The 18,923-nt window shown below is 35.7% G+C and overlaps 1 protein-coding gene across 4 annotated transcripts in view; it reads left to right on the top strand.

Moving 5' to 3' along the window:
- The window catches only part of Spef2 (sperm flagellar and cilia associated 2), a 163,079-nt gene that overhangs the window by 123,350 nt on the left and 20,806 nt on the right, over positions 1-18,923 (top strand). Inside the window, exons 30-35 of one of the 4 annotated variants that reach the window (XM_087189290.1) lie at positions 6,047-7,209; positions 7,325-7,554; positions 7,672-7,880; positions 10,120-10,226; positions 12,267-12,449; positions 17,827-17,919. In XM_087189290.1, coding sequence (XP_087045416.1) covers positions 6,047-7,209; positions 7,325-7,554; positions 7,672-7,880; positions 10,120-10,226; positions 12,267-12,449; positions 17,827-17,919 — 1,985 coding nt within the window. Of the gene's footprint in view, positions 1-6,046; positions 7,210-7,324; positions 7,555-7,671; positions 7,881-7,969; positions 8,094-8,190; positions 10,085-10,119; positions 10,227-12,266; positions 12,450-17,826; positions 17,920-18,923 lie in introns of those variants that run through there. The other 3 variants (XM_021261506.2, XM_021261505.2, XM_013073533.3) reach the window with 3 other exon arrangements.

Genomic DNA, 18,923 nt, shown 5'->3' on the forward strand with positions numbered 1-18,923 from the left:
AAGTAAAGAAGAAGAAAATAAAAAAGTGGGTTCTTTCTGGGAGAGTATCAGCACTTGCTGAAAGTGCTCAAGAGTGCCAACGAGAATCAGAGTGCAGCCCATGAGGATGGGCAGGAAAAACTTTGTGGAGCAAAATGCCTGAGGAAAAAGCGAAGGGGGAGTAAAGAGTGATTTGGTGGCAAGGATCTAGAAGATATTTAAATTTAAGAGAACAGCTGCTAGGAAACATGTACCTCTGAGGTATGAGGATGGGAAAATGAATGGTAGAGGAATGGTTAGGAGATGTAGCATTTCCTTCCCCAGCTACATGAACTACAGGTGAATGGAAGGGGAAGTTTTATTTAAGGAGCCCCCTGTACTCACTCTGGCTGGAGAACTAACACAGCTGGAAGTTGTCATCAGGACAGAATTCATAAAAGTGTATAATGCTGTGTGATTTAAGGATTTTGATAATTCAAAATGAATTATGATCTAAAAGAAAAAATATATATATTAATTCTAGGTATATGTAAAACACTTATTGTGTTAGATATTTTATCAGAAGTATTGCTCATTGTTGTTTCGCTGTTACTCTAAAGGGAAGAAAAAATTAATGATCACCCCATTTTCTGTATCTTAGGGTCACAGAATTGGAGGTTTTCTCCTGGCACCTTCAAAGTCAGACCCCAAATACTGACATTGGCCTTCCTAAGAGAATCTAATTATTATCACTCACTCCTCCCCATCACTCTTATCCCCATAAAATAGACACTGACTTTAGACTTTCAAACTCAGTTCTGCAATTGTTGTTTACTACCTTTAATCATACACACCCACTCATCTCTTTTATGAGAGTGTTAAAGGGTATTATTTTTTTTCTTCTTAATAATATTTTCCAAATTTTCTATGTTAAACATAGATTTCAAAAAGTTTTTAAAATGTATTGAAGTACCATATACATCAGGAAAATATATCTGCTGAAAATGTACAGAGCAATGAATTTCTGTAAAGTGAACACACGTGGGTAGACAGCCCCTAGCCCAAGACACAGGCCAATTCAAGAGTGGTCTGTTTGGTGCTCACTTGGAGTCACCACCTTCATCTCTACCCAGGTTACATGAACATTAATAGTGTTAATGTTGCGTGTTCATTTTTCTGTTTGAATGAAATTATGTTATTTTCTTCTGGAGATTATATTACAACATATGTACCTATTCTATGGGTAGACACTTGGGTGTATTTTGGGCTCTTTTTTAATTGATGCATAGCTATTGTACATATTTATGGGATGTAGTGTGGTATTTTGATACATGTATACAATATATAATGATCAAATTGGGGCAATTATCATATCCATCACCTGTAACATTTATTTTTTGCACATCCATTCACCTTTTAAATGAAAACATGGTTTTAATTCCTTCCAAGAATTGGAAGGCAGTAGTCTGTTGTGCTTTTCATTTTACTTACCCTATAATCTACAATTTTGAAAGACAAACTCACTTGAAGTGATAAGAGCTTTGAAAGTATGGAACAATTGACTGAATGTGATACATTTCTAAATATGCAATCCTGCAGAGCCTCCTGCTTGAATTTGAAAGTTCTTTTTTCTAACCCAAGAAATATGAACAATTTCTTATACAGTTGCTTACATGTTCATGCAATTTATATCTAAGATTCAATCTTCACTAAAAGTTGTAAAAACATGATGAACAGATAGAATGCTTTTATTAGTCCTGATACAGATTTTTTAGGAAAAAAGCATTCAAATTTGCATATAACAGTCATAATGTTACTAGCCACACAGTAAGATTTTTAAGCAAATTTATAAGGAATGGTGATATTATTAAATATACTCTGCAATTTTTACTTATGCTACACAAATAAAATTACTGAAGAAATGGTAACCTTTGATTAAAACAAGTGACTTAATATTTTAAATACTGGTGAGTAGCTAGTATCAGGATATAAAAGGAAAGAATAGCCTTAACTATTTTAATGTAGACTTTTACTTTCAAGTAGATCAAACAATACTCTACAGAAAGTTCCTTAAGCCTTAGTTCCTTCCTTTTAGTGCTTTAATGCCACATATATTGTCACTTCATTTTTCTTACTCATTTTCTGGTCAAATTCTACCTTTTGTGATTTCTCTGAACCTCCTTTGGCAAAGGTAATGATCAGATATAAAATGCAATTCATGCATATGATTGTTATTAATATGCCAGACAAAAATGAACTTATGCATGATCATTAAGCAACATCATGCAAAATCCAGTGAAACAATTGATCATGCTTGCATTTTTCCTGCTAAACAGCAAAGATCCATCTATATGTCAGAATCATAGGGTGACTTGAGTCTAAAACAGCCAGTTTCTTTTCTTTGACTATCATCCCAGGAATACTCTCAGCCCAGAAGGAGATAGAATGAATAAGTTATGAATTACAATAGGGAATTTGCCACAGTCACTATGTGTCAGACTCTATGCTAGCATTTTTCATGTGTTAATTTACTTCTCACCCACCTTAACCTGTGATGAGATGGCCAGAATCAGACAGCTCTTTTTAAGTCTATGTCTTGTCAAATGGTGGCAAGTTGTTTAATTTCTGTCTCAGTTCTTCATCTGTAAAAATGATAGTAAAGATACTTATTTCATGGAGTTGTTAGGAGGCTTCAAGTAATTTGTATATTTATAGTTTTTAGAGAGAATATAGTACATAGAAATTGCAATTTGAGTGGAATATAAGCCATTATGACTTAATCACGTAATTATAGTAATATCATATTAGTCTATAATACATAAAATCATACAACAGTGATAAAAACTAATTTATTGTTATTTAAAATGTTAGTTTGGTATCCTATGGTTACAAATATCCTAACAAGCACCTGCAAAATTATCCCAGAGTGCTTCCAGTTAAAAAAAATGCTGCTTGATAGAATTAACCATGAAGTCATATGGCTCCTGGGGAACTCTAAACATCCAAAAGTACATAACCAGTGTCAACAGAAGCACTTTGTAGTTTCTTAAAACTAGAGCACTTTTAACAGTATTCTCCTGTCCCCACATAAATCATTATAATGCCTTTTTCTCAAAAGCCTATCAGTATATATAATACCTGTAGAGATTTGGTTCATAGTTCTTTTGACTTCTTTTTAAGGAGCTACTTGGAGAGAACTCAGTCCAGCAACTTTTACATTCTCAGTCCTTCTTCAAAAGGGGCAGCATTTAGGTGTTTAAGGCCTGTTAACACTGCTCTCCTTTGGAGAGCCTTAGATTCATTGACTGGGTTCAGAGACAGAGGACACATATGCTACTCTAGGCTACAGCGCTGAGCTGCATCATTCAGCTACATACTTTTACAAGAGTCAATGGAAGAGGTAGTCCTTGTTTTCCATGTAGGACAGCTTGAGGATCAGCCCAAAGGAGGCTTCTAAAATTGAACCTTTCAGGGAGAGAACCAGGAGAAGAGTATTGCAAGACAAGGAGAAATGGAGCAGACATGGAGACTTTGAAATTGCATGACAGAAAACAGCCTCCTTGTGACAAAGAGCAGGAGGTGAGGCCGCAAAATGCTCAAGGTCAATTGTGAAGTCTTGAGTGGCTTGCAAAGGACACACAGGGAAGGATTATTTATCAAAAGCATTAACAGTCAACTGACATAGAGAAAGGACTCCAAGGGCAAGAAACTGTCTAGAAAGAGCAGACAAAATTTCTTTACAAAGCCTCAAGGGCACCTGTTTTGTCACTTGAAAGTGCTAACTAGGAAGTTCTGTGGGTTTAAAGGTTTAATGACTCAGAAAATTATAAAAATATGATATTATATATCATAGGCAAATACTTTGATCTGTAAAATGATTTGACATTTAAATTAATCTGACATTTTCCTAAATCAAGAAATACAGAAACATTTCTTAGAGAAGGGACACTGCAAAGGCATGGATATTATTACTGGGATTATCTCACTACGTGGCACCAAAGAGGATCAAGACTCACATTCATCCTGTGGATCTCTCAATGGTGAACTCCTTTCACAAGATCAGATTCAGATCAAAGAAATACAGCAATGATCTAGAAGCCTTTGTAACTGATAAAATGGTGGGCAGAGTTTCAAGTGTGTCTTCGGGATAAAATATAAGTCTTGTGAGGCCTAAGAAGTTTTTTGGACAATGAAATTATATGCTTAGAATTCAAGATGATATCTTTCAGAAAATATCTGACTACAAAGCTAAAAACATAAGAACTACATAAATTAGTGGAAATTAAGGCTCTATCCTATGACAAGAGACTCTTTTTCACACATTTATTCATTTATTGACCAACATTTATGTCTATATAGCAGACATCAGACATGGCCTAGTGTAAAATACTGTCAAGTAGTCCAATGATCACATAAGTAAATGAAGGCAGTAGCTGTCCAGTACAAGGAGAATAATTTAAAATGAAAAGCTGTAACATTTAGAATTTGAAAAAATTGAGATCTATTTTAACAAGTGCAGAAAAGACCCATTGAAAGACCAAAGAGAAGTTAGATGCAAATGAGGTATGAAAGACAGAGGTATACTAACCAGTGTCAAAGGTTCCCAGTTAAAGAGGTTAAGAGATATGAGATGGTGAAAGCTGATTAGGGAGGTTTATTTTCTTCAAAGTTCTCAGGGCTTAGCAGGCAACTATAGATAATGGAGCAAAAAAGAAATGAGTATAGTTCTGATCAGAAGAGTTTACTATATAATCCAGTTGAGGGGTCAAAGCATAGAATCATGAAGCATTGAGTGAAAATAAAAAGTTGATGATACTGTGCCAACGTTAGACATTTTAATATGATATCACACAAGCATATACTCAATTTTTTTATTATATGATAAAATATGACAATATACAGATGGTCCCATCTTAAAATGATTCAACTTATGACTTTGGGACTTTACAATGGTTCAAAAGTGATATAAATGAGTAGAAATCAAAATTAAAATGTTGAATCTAGATCTTTCCTATGCTAAGCATATGTGGTAAGACACTTTCCTGGTGATACTGGGCAGCAGTCGAGAGCCACAGCTCCAAGTCATCCATGTGACTACAAGAATATAATCTATTTCTACAGGGTACTGTGTTGCTAAGAGAGGAAGTTCAGGTTAGGTGTAATGAGTGCATTTTCAGTTTAAGATATTTTCAACTTAAAATAAGTTTTTTTTGAGACATAACCTAAACATAAATCAAGGAGGATCTGTAATTTAATAATCATTAAGATCAAAGAATTTGTAAAAGGGACATGTACATATATATGCACTGTAAGTTAAGTTCTGTGCCTTCAGGTAGCAACTAGTATTTGAGGAGTTTATTTTGTGTAATTTTTATTTTTTCATATATATATATATATATAATTTGCAAATAATCAAATGTGTATAAAATTTTTGAGAAAAGAAAAATGATGCAGCATTAGTCACAGCTTCTTTACCAAACTACCTGGGAAAGATCTCAAAGCCTGATATCCTTTTTGTAAATTAACAAGGTTGCTATGCCATTGCCAGAAAGGGTGGGACTCAGGCAGGAGGAAGAGATCTCTCAAGTAGATCTTGAACATGCACCACTACAAGCACCATGTTCTCCATTCATCATCATGAGAAGGAAAATGGTGAAAAGTAGTGTCCTTCTGTGAGGAGAAATGGATTCTTGAGTGAAGCCTATAGCACCCTTTCCCCACACAAGAAGCCATGAGAGTGAGCTGCATGGACACAAGGGCCATGCAGTAACTCTGCATGAAACCCAGATGCCCCACTTATGAACACAGCAGCACTGAACAAATGAATCACTTTGTACCTAATTTTCTTATCCACAAAAAGGTGATAATAATTGGCCCCTGTCCTTAACTGTAAGAGAGGGATAATGGATTACGAGGATTAAATTATATAAACCAGTTAAAGTTCTTACCAGAATGCCTGATAAGTAGTAAACATTCAATATAACTTTTCCAGAAATAATGAGCAAGTGTGTGTGGTTGGTGGGGGTGGAATTAAGAAAACAGAGGGCACTGTGATTACTTAAAATAACAACATGGAGTTGTTTTAAAGGCAGGAATCCTCCAGATGATATAAGTCGAATCACTGAAAAACGGAAAAGACAATGGAAAATTGACCATTATCTTCCAAAGACAAACAATCAATTTTTGAAAATTTGGCTTAAAAAATATCCATGGCTTGTATATGATGAGTTATTAAATCTTATGTTCTGTGACCTGTGCCGAAAGCATGGAGTGAAGTCAGGGGGGAGTCAAGTGAGTTTATTTTATGGCACTGACAACTTTAGGACTGAATTTCTCAATGCACATCATATCAGCGAGGCTCATGCTAAAGCTTCGTTAATGGAAGCAACAAGTAGTTCTCCAGTGAACAGAGCAGCCACTGAACTAACAGTGAGGACAATGAGCAAAGTTACCTATGGGAGAGTAGAGAACTTATTCAGGTCATGCCATGCAATTGCTAAGACTGGACGCCCCCTCAAAGATTTTATTTGGATGTGCAAGTTGGATGATATGAAAGGTGTTGATATTGGCCCAGTCTTCAGAACTAACAAATCAGCAAGGACATTTACATATTTTATTGCTGAAGTGGAACGAAAAAATCTGAGAGAAAAACTAGAAAAAACTAAATTTTTCTCTATCATCAGTGATGGAATCATAGATAATTTAATGGAGAAAGCTGAACTTGTCTACGTGCAGTTTGCTCAAGCAGGAAAAATACATTGTCAAATTGTTGGGTTACAGACAATAGAAATGAAGGATTCTGTGACCATAAAAAATGCCATTGAAAAAATTCTAGAGATAAATCTTCAACTTAGGCTGTCAAGTGAAGACTGGGCAAAGAAATTGGTTGGTTTTGGAAGTGATGATGCCTTTGGAATGCAGGGAGAGAATGGAGTGTCTCTGCTTCTGAAAGAAATCCAACCATGTGTACAAATTGTGTATTGCTTTGCACATCATCTTGAACTATCTTACAAGGCAGTGTTCCAGGGCATTCCTCTGTACAATGACGTCAAAGATCTCCTTCACAGCATTTGTCACTTCTACCACAGCTCTCCTCTTGATAAGAGTTCTCTGATAACCGTTTTCAAAAGCCTGCAGCTTCTACCTGTGATGCCTTCGCAAATAGAAGACGAGAGGTGGCTTCACGGATTACAAGAAGCCCTTCAGAACTTTCTCAAGGGATTTCCTGCAATTGTCCAGCAACTGCATTCAGTAAGTAATATTGAAATGCCGTATTATATTACTTTCTGCCAAATAAAAACAAATAATTTTATTGAGCTTCTTGGAAGAGTAACTTTGAGAAAGATGACCAACATGTTATTTCCAGCTTACGTTGGAGACAGGTGACGGCAGAGGATCCACCAGTCCACAGAAAGCCAGAGAACTTCTAGATCGGCTTCTCCAAGCTGATGTTGTTAAATTTGCCCATTTCTTGCTGGATGTTATTAATGTCCTTAGCATTCTGTCCTGCGTCAGTCAAAACAGAAATTCCTCAATTGCTGACATATTTGCCACATTGGAGGCAACACTGGAAATGCTCCAGATATATCAAACAAGGTGAGAGGTGGAAGGTGCTCTGAGAGTTTGTCAGACCACACAGTTTGAGTTGGAAAATTATTTTCCAGGTACTTGTTTTGCTTAATTCTTTATTTGGGTGATTTTTTTTCTCCCTAGACCAGGGCCAAAAGAATGCAGGGTAGCTTCAGTCACACACTTTCATGGTTACTGCCTCAGAGGAAAAGAAAACATTTCTGCTGTGAGAAACGTGGTTATAACACATCTTATCAAGGGGCTGCAAGGCTGTTTCAGAGATGCCAGCCCAGATGTGGTAAAGGCAACCATGATTGGAAGCTTTAAATTGTGGCCCACGAAGATAAATCAAGGTAAGCTGTATGTGCTGACTCTGAATCTATTTTTTTTTAATCGTATGAGTCTCTTATATAGGTGAATATTTGTTGTGTCTTAATTGCAGAATTTGGAGAAAAAGAGGTATCTATCCTGACTGAACATTATGAACCAGTATTAGAAGGTGCCAGTGTTAAAATTGGTGAAGTAGACACTGAATGGAGCATGTTAAAATTAGAAATTTATGCCAGGTAAACAAGAAAGCAAGCTGAATAAACTAGTTGATATGTCTAAATATTTAGGTACTTAGAAGTCTCAATTTTTATGCTTTTTTATCTTCCCTCCTAGATTTCAGAACATTAAGAAATTGACCTGGGATTTTGTGAATTCCATTTACTCCCACAAGTATCCGAATATTCTAACCCTCGTGGACTTGGTGCTAGCCCTCCCAGCATGTTCAGCTGAAGCAGAACGTGGCTTCAGTCAAATAAAACGTACCTGGTCACATTTGCATGCTAAAGTGAAGGCCGACAGAATGACAGATATCTTGATCATTCAGTTGAATTCTCCAGACATTAATAATTTTGATCCTAAGAAAGCTATCCATTTATGGAATACAAGAACATCATTTGTACCTGGTGACCCAGGACCGCATTCAGATTGCTCATCAAACTCAGAAACCCAGGATGAAAGTGATGAGTGATGTGACAAATGTTGACTTCACCATTGATCACAGCAATAAATCAAATAAATAAATAAATAAATAAATAAATAAAATATTTTCAAAAACAATTTACTTAGGGCCAAATTGAAAGAGTGTTTCTTTTTTATCTTCAAACAAAATTTGTAAGTGAATCTCTTATTGTGTTAGATATGAAAATCATACTACTACATGCTTTGGGCACTTGAGTAACAAGGTCAAACATTAAATAGTTTTCATATTTCACCTTAAGATCTTCAAATAAACGATTCTTATGTAAACTGAAAGTTTTGCCTTCGGACACTTTGTTTCCCACTACAGCCATTAAAAATGGCTGAAGTATATTGCACACTTAGCAGAACTTTTAAATATGTTACCTCTTTTTATGGCTTTAATAGATTTTATTCATAGTTTCATCTTGAGAAACATGACTGACTTATTCCTAATTTATCTGAAAACCAAAGTGGTTTCATAAAAGGCTCTGCTTGCTGAAAATTCTACTACCTTGGAAAATATTATCATCTTTATAAAATTAGATTCTAGTTGTTATATCAAAGAAATAAAAGTTCCTCACTTGCTACCCAAAATATTATCTTTCTAATCTTGAAATTGCATATTTGGTTTGAACCACTGACATTCTAAAGGGATCACTGTATTTCCCTAGGGGTTAGAGGTTATGATGAAGTTCTTGAGGACTTTTAGAAATGACAAAAACTTAGATGTAAAACTTTGGGATGCTGCATCTCTTTCATTCTTTTTATTCTTAAACAAAGAATAGCTTTTGTATTCTGGACCTGAAAGACTCCTAGATATATGTTAGCAATGTCTTCTGACTCTAGAAGATACCTCTGTTGGGTGGGTGAACTATACTTTTTTTTAAAAAAATTCATTTATTTTGTTTTCCTATTTATTTAATACATGTGTGTGCAATTTGAAATAAGAAACAAAGTAGATCTCACTTTTAGATGGGTAAGATAGAGTAATGCATAAGACCAAAACATTTTAAAGTTTAGTGATATTTTATGAAATGCTTAGAGATATTTTGCAAATTTAGTGATTAAATCAGTGCTTTCAATCTAATGATTTAACAATTCAAATCATCCCACTTATTATAAAAAGCAAAGAAACACCAAAGCTAAAGGGAAAGATGAAGATAAATTTGTTACCTTGATTATAATGGTGATCTGCATTTGAAACACGTTTATCTTATATTTACCAAAACAGTTTACTCTATGCCGTACTGCACATAGGAAACTTTAGAGTAATATTTTTAAAAATTCAACCTATTTTGAATAAGAAGACTTCAAACTAAAATGTATGCCAATAGTGAAATCTATCTTATGCAAATGAATTATTACTAGGCAAAAAAAAAAGAGACATTTGACTCAAATAATGGGAAACAATAATGAGAAGGCATCAGAAAAAATATTTTTTTACATTCAAAATATCTGAAGATTACAGTGCTAAATAATATCAAGAAGTGATTATACAAATACCTATTATTTTTCTATTTTAATGAAAGAATAAAACCTTTATCACACAATATAAATGACAAAATATTTTTCGTTTTATTGTAGGCTTAGTAAGAAATAAAACGTTCACTGACATTTTGCTTGATCTGATAACCCTGAACCTTGGAACAAATAGCCTTCCTAGTAGTTGGATGCATCTCTCTCAGTCTGAAGTAAGCTTCCATTTTGTATGGGTTTTAAAGTTTTAATATTATTTTTATTTTATCAATGAGTCAATAGTTCTAAAATGACCAGTTTTCATAGAGTTTCTGACATTTAGTAAACAGTCAATGAAATTTGAATAAACTTGAAACCTATACACATAATATGCACATGCTCAGTATTTGAAGAATATTAATGATCCAGCAGTCAATGAAATATTATAAAGATTGTGAGGCCAAAGCGGTGAGTTTCTATCACTACTGATGCAATTGTCCTAACTAGTAACAGTAAATGATTCTAGCAGTCCATTTTCCTCGTAATCTTTTCCTTAAGAATGTCTCAGAAAACAAAACGGTTAGAAGAACGTTTCTTCTGTTAGCTGTAGTGCCCTTGCCCAAGCACAGTTATAACCTTTATTTCTCCTCTTTTGAAAAGGTACGAAGTTAATAGAGTTCCATGTGTAAATTGTGTATGTAACAGTAAGCCAAAAAGCACAAATGTAAAGGAAAAAAAAGCGAAACTTTCCAGATGGCAAAACACTTAGGAGTTGGTGTGAGTAGATTGGTAGAACACAGGGAACAAGAGGGAACTAGTGTTGTAACTGGTTCTTTTCACCAATATAGAATCCGACTTCTTTCATCTGAACTTCAACCACTTAATAGTTTACCCCAAGTGTTACTGGGGCAGTGCATTTGTTTATGCACTGATTATTTTGAGCTTGCTTGGGTAGGTGTCATTTCAACCAGCTGATTCTTGTTTGCAAGAGATAACAAATGTACATCTGATTGTTTGTTGTTTGTTTGTTTATTTGTTTTTTGAGACAGGGTCTCACTATGTAGTTCAGACTGGCCTTGAACTCTGTAGCCCAGGTTGACTTTGAACTCACAGAAATCCTCCTGTCTCAGCTTCCTGAGTGCTAGGATTACAGGCATACACATCACACCTGACCTGTTTGTTTTATATCAACTATTTTTTGCATACTTTTTAACTTAGAATGTTGTATTCACCTTTGATGTTTGTTTCTAGTGAAATAAGTTCTGGTTATTTTCTTTTACTAATTTGTGTTTATTTTATTTGTGAAAAATAAACTATAATTTCATGCTACAATCTATAAAATCTCTTTATCATATGTACATAAGATATGTTTTATACTTCTCCAAAGCTCAGTGACATTCTTTTACAATATAAAATGGTTATGTTAGGGACATTGAGGCTGACTAGGAAGGAAATGCCAAAAGATCTGCAAAAGAAAAAATTGAAAAAGGAAGAAATGTTAGCATATCAGAGAGGAAAAGTCTATGTTATGAAATGGAAAGAGAAAAAAGACATCTCCTAATTGTCAACTATTCATAATACAGAAATGATAGAACCTTAAAGAAGAAACAAAACTAAAAAATTTCAATAGTGGTTAATGATTATAATAATTTTATGGGTGGTGTTGAGCATTGACACACATTTAACAAGGTATCCTACAATTAAAAAGCAAGGAAAAATATTATAAAATATTTATGTACCTGGACCAAACAAAATGGAACACATTTGGTATTTATTCAAAACAAGGGGGTTTAAAAAAGTATTTTACAATTAAATTAGGTCTAATAGAGCAAGTAATTAAAAATATGGGGTAGTAAAACATCAACCAGGACATCCATCATCAACATCTTCACCATTACATTTAAAGGGCAGACATTTCATTGAAATTATACCACCTACAGAAAAAAAGAAAAGGGCAACATGATAGTGTAAAGTGTGTTGTTCAAAGAAAAACAATGCAAAAAGAATTTGGAAAGAGACTAGATTCTAGTCTCCAAATTATAATGTTACACCGTGCATCATGTGCGTTAAAATATATCATACATAGAAAAAATTACTGAATAAATCTGATAAAATTGTCATTTTTATATTTCCTGTTATAGTATCGCATAAAAATTAACAAAACTGCCATTTCTGGTCATCCTGCATTTAACTAATTGGACTTTGAAAGTATAGAGCACGCAGAGCTTCAAGACAGCCAGACAAATATTCCAGTGACATTTCCTATTTTCTTCTAGTTGCAAGAGTTAACATCTTTATTAGTGGTAAACTCTGAGTTCGTGGACTGCTGGAAGTTCCTCCTAGTGGCAGCGATGCCTTGGCCCATCCCCCTGGAGGAGGAGCTCCTGGAGACCCTGCAGAGGTTCAAGGCTGTGGATGAGGCACAAACGGGCAACATCAATTTTGAGCAGTATATGCAGGTTGTTATTGGGCCTGGTGGATAAGTAGTACAGAATATTGTTGACCAAAGAAGTGTCTTATTCACTGATGTCACATTAGAGGTCTCAGTCCAGGGCTTGATCTTTGTAAACTCATGTCTAGGCAGCATTGGCAAGGTCAAAACTCCAGGTGGAAGTCTGGCTTCCATCCTAGGGAAAACATCTGAGAAAACCAAAGCATACTAGAGGACTAAGTGTTCTGAAAGAAATCATTTAAACTTCATTATCTTTCCCTTGAGTTGCTATGCTATGCATGTGCTCAATGATTTTCACCCTTAGCTGTCAATTAAGGTCAGTTGGAGAGTAATAAGACCACCATCCAATATCCAATATTCAGGACTAGCAAGAACAGTGGGGAAGGAGCGGGGTTGTCTCTTTCTTGTTGAGGTGAGAAAGTGGTAAAGGGTGAGACTGTCATTAAGAATTTGAGTTTCAAATATGCATGGCAAATGCAAGTGAAAATATCTAATCCCATATGGCAGGTCCAGAAGGGATTGCAAGTCACCATCATGTAAGGTAGTTGAAGTTATGAATACATGAGGCCACCTAAGGAAATTGATGAATAATACAATAGTATTATACTTGCCTATTGGGCTTGGCAAATGGGATATAACTAGTGACTTCTGCCAAAGTAATTTTAGTAGAATAGTAAATACAGAAGCCAGATTGCAGGGTGCTGGAGAAATGAATATGTCTTTAGGAAGCTAGATTAATTGATAGATGATAGATTCATCTATCATTAAGCCAACAATGTGAAAATTCAACTCATTTTTGAAAAAGGTTAAGAAAGGAATGAGAATGAGATGCCATAACTGAAAGCGGCCTTAATTATTGATTTTCTCTCTACTGATTGAATTCATCCTATCGCTCACCATTTTACCTCACTGGTAGACAACAAAAGAGGGAAATGTTCACAAGGCACGAACATTGAAACAGGATGATAGTCTACAGTACCTCACATGAGTTTCACCACTGAAAGATCACATCCCTTCCTGCTTCTCTTTTCTTCTTAACGAATAGATGGCATGCTTTTTTAAAGACAGCTCTAAAGTTCTTGGGCTCATGCAGTTAAACTGGAGGAAATAAAATTTGAATCCCAAGAATATTCTTCAGACATGATCAAGCTAAGTGTTTGGCTAATTTGACTCCCATATATCTATTTCTCAAATAGAGTGATGTATAATCTTTATCACTGTCCTGTTCAGTTTGTTAGGTGATTTTATTTGAAGAAGAAAACAAGAAAAATTTTACAGTATTTCCATAGATAGCTTAAGATTTTTAAAATTTGGACACTGGTAAAAACTTTTATTATTTACAATATGTGTCGATTAACACAGGATATCAATTTGAACATCCTTTTGTACAAACAGGAGCACGACAAAGTGTGGCAGCAATTTTTACCAAAGTGCTGAGCTGAAACCAGAAAGCTTCTTTACCAAAGGTGTGAGTGAATTTCTTGGAGATGCTGCATTTAGTAGAAACTCAGAAATATTTTACTTGAACACTGTGTTTTGGGAAAAGCTGATTTCTGAGCTTTATCCCTTTCTGCAACCCCAATTCTATTCCTCAGAAGCCACAAGACACCGATGCTATTTGGAGAGCTGACGTGACCTTCCTACATGCCTTTTAAAGATTTGAAACACTTGCCATACCACTAAAACAATAAAAACTGTTATTTCATAAGAAAAACAAAAACAAATTCTAGGGCAAAATTTTATATGATCTTTTGAAAATGCAACATCAGAACAGTAAAATGGTATAACGACATTGTTGAAATGAAGTTTTCTGGGAGAAAAGAGCTGTCTATTGTGTTTTCTATTTTGTTTGGTTCTTATTCTTTCTTTTGACAAATTGCAACTTCACAGCAACCACTTGGTAGCGTGCTGATTTCCCTGACGTGTAAAATGGGAAATCACCCCATTTGTGAAGCTGTCTAGGACACATGCCTTGGCTAAGTAGTGAGTGTGGCCTGTTTGCACTTTGTTCCTCCCCCAGCTGCAGCCTTGTATGCTTGCAACTGTCATGGGATGCACTCACATGGAACTCTTCTATTTTCAAATCTCACCTTATTTTCACTAGTCACAATGCATGGTATGAGCTTAATGAGTCAGATGTTCTAAGATTCGAACAGTGTAGCACTTCTCTAAAGTGTAAAAAGTAAAATCCTTTGGCCATGTTTTAGCAATAGAATACCAAGAACATTTCCTTATTTCAGAGAGAAATTACATAATAATCCAGTGAGACCAGATGTGTTTGACTGAACCTTGCTTATCAATCAACCCCTTACTAATAAGGTTCACATTTCAAGTTGCTAAAATTTTTATGGCTGACTTTTTAGGAAACTTATGTTTTCTTTTTTATATGACCTTGTTGTATGTGAAACACTTGGAAATGGTTTTCTAATATATAAAACATAATACATTTTAGAAAATGAATACAAAGGAAGCCTTGGTTTAAGATTCAGGGGAAATTCCTGTGCGATGAAACAATCAGGGATGGAATTGATGGTTAGGAAATCAGGAGAGGTGTAGAGAGTTTGTCTCTGTTTCTTTTTCCCCTCTAGCATCTTCTAAAATTTCCTCTTTATTACTGATTTTTGGAAATTTTGTTATTGTGTTACTTGCTGTGGTTTTCTTCGTGTTTCCTCTGCTTGGGGTTCACTGGGCTCCTTGAATGTATGTGTTCGTAGTTTTCTGTTAAATTTCAAAATATTTGGAGGATTATTTTTTCAAATATTTTTCCACACTCCACTTTTGAAAAATCGACTTCCATATTTGTTTATTAGACTGTTTGCCTTTGTCTCACAAGTCACTGAGCCCTGATTTGTTTTTCCAGTCTTTTTTCTCACAATGGTTTATCTTGTTTTTATATCTATTGTTGTGTTTTCAACTTCACTGGTATCTTCCTCTGTAGAGTTGAGTCTGCTACTAATAATATCTACTCTGTTTTTCACTTTAGATATTGTAATTTTTATTTCCTGAAATTTAATTTGGGTCTTTTTCATATCTTATTTTCTCTTATTATGTACATTTTACACTTGATCTTAGCCAAAAGGCTGAGAAGCAATGTATTATGTGCATTTTAATCTTTCAAATTATATTGAAAATAACTTTTCAAAATATCTGTTCTAAATTTAGAACACCCTTTTCTCTTCATTGGATCATCGCTCTCATTTCTGTTAATGTTTCTCCTGGATATGGGTTATATTTTTGGTCTTTTTTGCATGGCTAGTAATTTCACATTGGATGTCAGTTACTGTGAATTCTATGGTTTTAGGTGCCTAACATCACTGTAGACCTTGAAGTATTGTCAGTGAGCCAGTGATATTATTTGGAATCAGTTTTATCATTCCAAGGTTACATGAAGAATTCTGAGGCTGTGTCTAAAGACGCCTTTAGTGTAGGGTTCATCTAGTTTCACTAATAAGATGATACTCTTCTGTGAGCTGTACATCTATGTACTAGAAGGATATTCCAATCTGGCTGGTGATAAAGAACTAATCCAGCCCTGTGAGAGTCTCAGGACTTAATGAGGTCCCTACTTTTCAGTGGGTCTTTCTCCAACCTTTGTATTCTCCAGACATGATGCACAGATTAACTATTCGGTGGATCCCAAAGGGGCTCCTGTGTACATCTTTAGAGCTCTGTCACTGTCTGTACACTATTCTAGTTCTCTCCTTATGAATTCCAGCCCCCTCAGCCTCCTTCAACCCTAAAATCTGTTGGCTAAACTCAGCGAGCCCTCACAATCTCAGATGTTCCTCCTGGCACTATATGGAGACACTGGGAGATCGCCTCATTTTCTTCCTTTCTTTTAGGAAAGACTGGCCTGGACTGCATAATGTCTAAGGGCTAGTAACTCTTGTTTCATACATATTGTCTACTTTCTCTGTTGCTTAAGACAGAGAGATAATTCTGTACTGTGGCCCCCTTCATGTCCAGAAGCATAAGTCTTACCAATATTCCTCATCTCTCAGTTCTTCCTTAAGGTCCTGAACCTCTGCAAATTAGCTATTGGACAAGGATTTCCTCCTGGTTATTGCAGGAGCCTCTTATGTTTAAATTGTTAGCTCTCACTAGACATTAAGCTTCTAGCTCTGTTCCCTCACAGGCTTTCATACAACCAGCATCTCCTTTGTTTCAAGGAAAAGAAAACCCAGCTTCACCTCTGTGAGCCATCCAGTGCCATCCCAGCTATCTTTTTAGGCACAGTTGGTTCTTGAAGAAAAGACAAGGGCATAGACTTGAATCAAGGGGAGGCAACTCAGTGGCTATTAGCACCAGGCAGTGCTGAGGAGAGGTTGTCACTCTAGTAAGGGAGCAACACCTGGGAACAAACTAGTTATGTAACTGAAGTGTTTACCATGTATACAAATTAGGCTTGGCAAGATGTATTCTTTTAATTTAACACACTTGTGGACTAAGTGCCAATTGTGTGGTATAAATAAGTCAAATGGGATTTCAGAGGAGAGATAAGTGAGGAGGTAGTGATCAGTACCAGGTCTAGAAAGATGAGCAGGCTTTTTCTGAGTGGAAAGGGCAGTAGAAGTTATCTAAGGTAGAAGAGATGATGTGATCAAAAGAGTGAGGATAGGAAATGGCTCTGAGCAGAGAATAATATGAAGCATTAAGGTTTTGAGAAGAATGATATGATTTTAAAAAAAACTGGAAAAAAAATCAGCTGAAGGAGATTGAAAACAAAAATGACCCAGAGAGTTACTAAGTGGCTCATGACAGGAAATGAGGCTGTGTTCCAGGGTGGCGGCGGTAGAAATAGGAATATGGGAGACACACTGACAAATGGGAATCAAAGGGATAATCAAAAAATATTGTCAGATATTGCCTGAAAGAGGGAGGGATGCCGTGAAAGAGGCCACTGAGATTTTGAGTCAGGTTTCAAGGCACTCAACAAGTATTTTCTAAGTTGAACAACACATGTCAGCAGCATGTGTGGCTCTCAGAACTGAGAGGATATAAGCTGTCCATGTGGAATGTGAGTTATTTTTATGAGAACACAGATCCCTCCAACGTGTACCCAGTGCAAGCTTAATCTGGGTTAGTGACCCCCAAATTTCACTATGTGTTCTAGAGGTTAAAATATAGTTAGCACCCCTACTGTGTGAACTTGAATTTATAAATTATGTATGGGTACTACACACATTATCAAATGTGTGAAAATAAACATGACGAAGAATGGGATGCAAGGTCTAGTACTTTCTCATACATCCTTATGATTTCTGCAACCTGCTTTGGAACCCCTGCTCGAGACTGGAATAAGACAAGTTCAGTCTTGGACCTTTATAAGAATGGTTACATTTCAGCATAGTGTTTTAATATTTTCATTTTCCTTTTCTGTGTAGGCTGGTCTGTGGTTTTCGGGAGATGAAGAGATGAAAATTCCAGAAAATCCCCTTGAGCCCTTGCCATTTAATAGGCAGGAACATCTTATAGAGGTAATGACCAATACCTTTCAAAAATTTAACATTATAACACTAATCATTTTCTTTGTTTCTTCTACTTGGAAAATTTCCTTTGGACCCCACCCTCATCCCGCAGCTCCTTTGCTGTATCCCCAAAGTGCAGAGTCTAGTTCTCACTGAGGAGGCAGCCTAGAGAAGCTCTAGCGGCAAACACAAGTGACAGAATCTTAGCATCCTGCTGTGACCTTGCACAATTTCCATGGCCTCTCTTGATTTCAAACTGTCAAATAAGCTGTTACTCAACATAGTTTCTAAATGTCCTCACAAGTCTAAAATGCTCTTTGCTCATTTCTCTTTGATTTTGACTAGCACATCAAGGTTTTATATATGGTATTACCAAGGTAACCCACAAGAATTTATATTGCCAACATTATTATAAATAACAGTAGTAAGTATTATTAGCCTTCATCCCTGAGGCCACAATAGAAACGAGGGTCTTGAAACCTGAAAGTTACTCTGACTTCAGTGTACATATTTAAAATATAAGAATAGACCTAACATATATCCACATCTCAGTAAGATATGAGAAAAATTCAATTATAGATTTAGACATCACAGAAACCTCTTTATAATATATTGTTTGATTTCTAGAAGCCATTAATTCAAAATCGCACCACAAAATTGAACATAGCTCCACTTATAGCCTCAAAGTAAGCAGTTCCCTTCCATTGTACTAGTATTTCTTAAGCACTTCTACTAGATGCTAGCAGGAAAGCAGGCAAGAGAGAGGCATCAGAGAGCTACTGAAAAGGTCTGAGATGGGAAGTCTGAAGTTGCAGGACAATATTTTGGTTGTTGTTGTTGTTATTTGAAATGTGAAATCAGGGGAGTGAGATCAGCTCTCCTGTATAGGTTTTAGAAGACAATCTCTGTGACTTTGTCAGTAGGTTTCATGTCTGCCAAAAACAACCACAGATTCTTCAGTACTTGAAAAAACTGGCAGCTTGAAAAGTGGCAGCCAAGTGATAAGTACTTTC

This window comes from Heterocephalus glaber, unplaced genomic scaffold, assembly GCF_053883595.1.
Source record: "Heterocephalus glaber isolate CG9 unplaced genomic scaffold, H.glaber_assembly_v1.0 deba00001538, whole genome shotgun sequence".
Classification (NCBI taxonomy): Eukaryota; Metazoa; Chordata; class Mammalia; order Rodentia; family Bathyergidae; genus Heterocephalus; species Heterocephalus glaber.